General features: G+C 41.2%; 1 protein-coding gene across 1 annotated transcript; it reads right to left on the reverse strand.

Annotated features, from left to right (window-relative positions):
• Window positions 1–4,709: 4,709 nt before the first annotated feature.
• On the reverse strand, window positions 4,710–5,462 carry LOC103992346 (snakin-2). Its single transcript, XM_009411999.3, has 3 exons — window positions 5,319–5,462; window positions 5,127–5,235; window positions 4,710–5,052 (listed from the first exon to the last, which is right to left on the reverse strand). Exons 1-3 carry the CDS (start codon window positions 5,373–5,375, stop codon window positions 4,868–4,870), a joined length of 351 nt encoding a protein of 116 aa, XP_009410274.2. The 5' UTR covers window positions 5,376–5,462; the 3' UTR covers window positions 4,710–4,867.
• Window positions 5,463–6,000: the final 538 nt, after the last annotated feature.

The following is a 6,000-nucleotide window of genomic DNA, read 5'->3' on the forward strand; positions in this document are numbered from 1 at the left end:
CTTCTTATAAATGATTTGATGAGACAAAATACAAATAATGCCTTGAATGTGTCAGCAGGGAATGTTTCCATGCTGCAAATGATAAAAAGTGCACATTTGCTTTCCTTCCCACATGACTGTTAAACCCAATCAAGGCAGAGAAGAAAACTTTGGACTCTGTCAATGGTTTTCATTGCAGTAACTCTTGACTGCCCACTTGGAAATGGTTGCAACATGCAAGCATCATAGCTTTTGTACATGGCAGGAATCTGATGAAACATGTTGTGCAGAATATGCTTGGCAATAATATCAGCTGAACTGATCATATGATATGCCTCAATACAGTAAACCAGTTTGCTCACCTGATCCATTCTTAGAGATTTGCCAACTTTGTCCATGGGGATGATTGTGGCCATGTATACAGGACTCCATTTTTTAATGTTACATTTGTTAATAAATGGAAATCTCTCAAGAAAAACAAATAGAACCATTTTTCTTTCTGATGTTTTGTTCTTGTCATGTTAGATGGCTCCTACTGATAAGCTTTCTTGTCAAAATCTCATTTATGGAAGCTAAAATCTTTGATCCCTCACTAGTTTATGCCATGAAGTAATGATTTAGGTACAATAGACTGTGGGGTCAGACAGATAAAGGTGAATCACTTAGTTAGTTCATTATGAACTTTGAAACATCTGGTGACTATAATTGTATCCACCACAAACAAAAAGTTGCTACAGAGCTGTAGCTTTACAGATAGAACATGTACTTGATTTATTCTTCTCAGTTAAGCTTTCCTGAGCCTTCCAATGCAGAAGAAAGCATGTCAATAATTCACCACTGAAATTGGCACAACACTCCAATCTAGAAGAAAGTATGGCAACAGTTTCTTACATCAGCCCAAACAAGAAATGCTTTTTATTTGTTGTGTGAGAGCATCCAAAGACATAATTTCTTATTATTTGTTGTGTGAAAGCATCCAAGTAGTTTGTGTTGAGATGAGTGAAAGCATTTTCTTGCCCATATTAGGCCTTAGGGTGTCAGTGCCAAGTAGCAAGCTTCTGTGATTCTATTGGGTCAGCCAAAGTTCCCAATGGCATGGAGAAGATGACCAGCCACCCAAGGAAAGATACATGTCTCATGGAGGAGGAAAAGGTTAGCTTCACATTCCTATCCAGAATAACCTCCTTTTCTGTGACCATGATCAAAAGGTGCAACTTGTCTAACTTTTTACCACTGCTTACCTACTTCATCTTCTCTTCTCCATCCTTTTACTGACTTGTTTGATCAAAGAACTCAAAAGAGGAAAAAGCTTCATAGTTTTCTTTTAATTATTATCTGAAAAGCTTCATAGTTATCATTACAGGATGTCCAAGTCAAGTGGGAACACATGAGGGGTATACTTTTTTGTGCCTCTGGTGAAGCCAGAGGTAAAGGACAAGCTAGCTGTCTGTCCTGACCACAGAGAGAGAGAGAGAGAGAGAGAGAGAAAGAGAGAGAGAGAGAGAGAGAGAGAGAGATGATGAAAATTATAATGTGCCTTAGTCTAGATGAAAACATTGAAGTTGGATTAACTTTAAAGCAATCAAGGTTGCTTTAGCATAAAGATAATATAATCTACCAAACCAGATGAACAATCCTCTCTTGTTTCTCTTGTAACCCAAAAGAAGAAGAAGAGGAGGAAGACAAATTATGATTACTGTACCAGTAATTGTTCCAGAACAAATGGAGATGCAGCACATTTCCAAAAGAAGCATTATTTTAGTTTCAGAATCCTACCAAGATCACATATGCAATGTGTTCATTGCCAATAGAACAATTCAAAAGAGAAGACTTTGATTTGTGGAGGAGAAGCTCCAAGTTTGTCTTATTCTGCACTATATGATAGTGCCTGTTGCTTTCTCTTGATCTTTAATTTGCTTCTAGCATTGTCTTCTTAATGTATTATTGGAGTGATAATTAGAAAGCTTTCCAGTGTTGCCTCAATAATTAAAGATAGCTTGACCAGATTAACTAAAATTTTCAAGGCACTTTTCTTTTGTGTTTGTGATGATCAAATACTGTTTACAGTTTGTGATTGTGATATACTGTCTATAGTTCTTCAACCAAGATTAGCCAGTATTATTTGCAGATTATGTTTCAATCTTGATAGGAAGGATAAATATAATGATCTGAGATGGAGTTTCTCAAGATCATCCAAGAAATATGGACAAGGTATGGCTTCATTTTTCACTGGATATGCTAAAATCTCTTTCTGCTAATTGTCTTTGATGATGTCTCTTACCAACCTCTCCAAACCATCATATTTATTGAGATGAAATAGACAGCAAAAGATCTACCTGATGCCTATGGTTTCTACCAACTGCAGCCTGCTTTGGATCCTCTGCCAAATTGTGTAGGTTGACTGGAAATAGTTCCTGCACTGCTGTTCTTGGTGTGGGCCTTTTCAGAGTGCTCAGGAGCTTAATGAATGCAGGATTGGAGTAGTAATCATAACAAATGCAAACAGAAGCAGGTATTTGGCATAAGGTTTCAGGATTGAGACACAAACATTGGCCAAGTTCCAAGAAAAAAAACAACAAGATCTGAAATGCATATTGCTGACTCTCATCAATTCTCTTTCTTCTGATTACAGATTTGTCCTCCAAACATAGAGTACAGTTGATCTTCTCCAAAATTTACAGAAAACTTTTACAAAGAGTTATATCTGATCTCTTGATTTTGCTAACATAATTTTCTCCTCCAGTATCATTTTCAGAATCATAGTCATGATAATAAAAAGCAAGCTAAATAGATTTGGTCATCCTCTTTAGGAAACACAGAGCTTTCATGAACTCTGAATCCAACTTTGGAGGCAAGCAGAAGAGTTAATTATTCATGAAGCAAGTGTAGTTGGAGTCAATCTCAAGTTCAACAAAGAAACATAAAACACTAATTTTACAGTGCTTTTGAGCACATCTTTATGTCTCTGAAGTTCTTGAATGCCCTGCTGCAGTTCACAGTGAAATGCCACCATAAAACCCAATCATCATTTCAATCAACCAGAGAGCCATAAGTGATGAGCTGATGGTTGATCTTAATAAAAAAGAAAGAAAGAAAGAAAGAAATTTGAATGTATATAATCCGAGAGTAACGATAAGTCGAGACTATTTTGGTCTCATATCTTTTAATGATCTGAAAAAAAGAAAGATAGAAATAATTTCCTTTAATGATAAAAAAAATTGTCATATTTCATATCTCATATCATATTTTAGTCTATTTCTATCGGAGACTACATCGAAAGGTACATCCGACAACTCTAACGATAAAATCAATTTCGACTTATTATGAATAAAAAAATTATAAAATTAATTAAAATGAAAATATATATCGTCTTATATAATGTTTGTTATATGATCATCATCGTCGATTTGTTGACATAACATATTCAATGGATGTGTTATCATCTCCATATTGACTTATCTCAATATGTTTGAGTTTTGATTGATGGAAAATAATAATACTATCAAATTTTCAAGAGAAGACAAAATATTTTCTGTAGACGAGTCAAATTTCTGTCTGTTGGTCACAAGAGTTGGGTAAACCAAAACCTGTCGAATCCTTTTACATTCCAAGAAAGAACACAAAACTGAATCAACGCATGAATTACTCCACGCTTTGGGTAGAGTTCTTTGATGGAAGGATGGGAGTAAACATCACAAAAGCTGTGAGGTGACTGATGAAGATCCACATGATTCATGCACCTCCATGACATGAATCTTGGTGGGTTCCACGAGAGAATCCAGATGTAACATGATCTAGCTGGAGCATTGTGTTCATGTACCTCCCCCCACCCCCTCCCCCTTTTTATCTGCTCTTTCATGCTGCCCTGAACTCTGGCAAAGCTCTGTGGTGATTCATGGAGTCTGGAGGTGTGCCAGCTATTTTGGGTCTCCCCAGCTGGTCTGATGATTATTAATGGAGGCCCCAGCACTGCATCTCTCTCTCTCTCTCTCTCTCATTACTTACTGCTTGCAGTAAATGGAATCCAGGCTTCTTGTTGCATTGCTGGTTCTAATAGACAAGATAACATCATTGGAACACTGGCACTCGCTCTCTCTCTCTCTGGGGTTTTACTGGTGCATGCAGTGAATGGAGTTCAAGGCTCATTGTTGGCTTGTTGCTCCACTCTAGACAGGATAATGTTGATAATACTAAAGTCACTGCTCTTTTGTTGGAGTAAATTGAACTATAAGATCTCTTGATGCATGCGAGTTAAATGTGCAAAATGCCAGCTAGAAAGAACTCTGATCATTGATCTGCTGTACAATTGAGTCCTACCAGGTGGGAAATAATTTGATGGGATCCAATAATTTTAATGTTTCATCAATGGTAACATTTGATCTTAATCAAATCCTGTGTTGGCCTGGAATTGTCTCCATACTTCGAATAGAACAAGAGAGGACTCTTATGGTGGGTTTTAGAGGTAGAAGACGACCTTAACGCAGGTGAATCCAGTAGGTTCGCACGCAAATCCTTGTACCGATAATAGAGCCACCACCAGTTCTTAGTTCTTAATCCATTAGAGGACGACGACACGTTTCGAGGTCTGCGATTGAACTTTGACCAGCTGTGTCGCATGCACCTGATGACAATGGAGTTCTTTGACTGACCTCAAAGAAGCGTTCGATGGAATGCAGCAGCCCAGAGGAAGACGACGAACGAGCACGAAGATCATGTATGCACAGACACAGTAGAGCATGAACACAACACGATTTATTCTCCTCCAGGCCAACGAAAACATGAGACGAACACTCGTGTCTCGATCAAAACAGAGCCAAAAGAACAGAGTGATCTTCTAGCTTCTTGGTCGCGGAAAGAAAGGCGGAGCTGCAGCAGACGGTGGCGGCGCTCAGGGGCACTTGGTCCGGTTCCCGTGCGTCTTCCAGTCGGTGTAGCACTTGCCGCACAGCTCCGTGTGGCCATAGGTCCCCGGCGGCACGCACTTGCAGACGCTGCAGCAGGTGATGCAGGCTCGAGAGCACACGTTCTGCCGCGAGTGCAGCTTGCACCGCTCCTTGCACGCGTCGCCGCACTCTGCACCACCAGCAAAGCACGTCGATGACGCTTGCCAATGACCTACGCAGAACCAAACGACAAGAGCTTCTTACCTTTGGTGTCCTTGATGATGCGAGGTGCAGGAGGAGCCGGAACAGGAGCTACCACAGGAGCCTTGGCATAGCCCGCCTCCATGAACGCGTCCTTTGCGTCGGACGAGACCTGCAACATCGAACACGTGTTCATCAGACGCGCTACGCGCGGTTCCCTTCGTCCGAAGAGTAGAACTCAGATGGCTGGCTTACTCTGGTGGTGATGACGAGTAGAGATGCAAAGACGAACACGGCCAGCTTAAGAGCCATGGTGTAGCAGTACCGTGCCGGTTAGGTGGTGAGCAACATGAGAAGAGCTGCTGCTGCTTATATAGAGGTAAGGGAAGGGTGGAAGCGAAGCGGAGGGAGGAGTCCAGGGGAGCATGGACTGGCGTCCATTGCCGTCAAAGCACAGGCTGGCACACGAGGACATGTGGGCATGGGGAGTTGCCCCTCTCAGCTCATCAGAGGAGCAGCTGCTGCTGTCGCTGTCTGCTTGCCTTCCGCTCGAGAAGTAAATGGGGGTGATGAGACTTGGATTTGGCCTCGGGTGGCGTGGGATTGGTGCCATGGGGAGCACATGATGCTTGTCCTTGTAGCGGACAGAAGCTTGCGAGGTTGGGTGAGAGGTGGGCTGTGAGAGTGGTTGGAGTTCTGATGGTGCAGTCTCGTACAGCACTACTTACTTCCTGAGATGTATAGAAGACATACTACATCAGCTGAAATGCATGTATAACATAGATACTGATGTGTATGTTTGTCCGTATTCTTGTAGACGGAAGCTAAGATCTTTTTTGTTGGGACTCAGCCTCCATGTCAGTGATGCACCGGCAAAACGAATGCTAAGCTCACAATACTACACTGCGGAAGAGTAGGGAGAGGAGAAGAGATCAAA

This window comes from Musa acuminata, chromosome BXJ1-7, assembly GCF_036884655.1.
Source record: "Musa acuminata AAA Group cultivar baxijiao chromosome BXJ1-7, Cavendish_Baxijiao_AAA, whole genome shotgun sequence".
NCBI classification, from domain to species: Eukaryota; Viridiplantae; Streptophyta; class Magnoliopsida; order Zingiberales; family Musaceae; genus Musa; species Musa acuminata.

Excerpts from the sequence above, each read along its gene's own strand:
- LOC103992346 (XM_009411999.3), bottom strand. The coding sequence starts at position 5,375 with ATGGCTCTTAAGCTGGCCGTGTTCGTCTTTGCATCTCTACTCGTCATC. Across the intron at positions 5,236-5,318 it reads TACTCGTCATCACCACCAGA|GTCTCGTCCGACGCAAAGGA; the intron begins GTAAGCCAGCCA and ends TCGATGTTGCAG. Across the intron at positions 5,053-5,126 it reads CATCATCAAGGACACCAAAG|AGTGCGGCGACGCGTGCAAG; the intron begins GTAAGAAGCTCT and ends CTGGTGGTGCAG.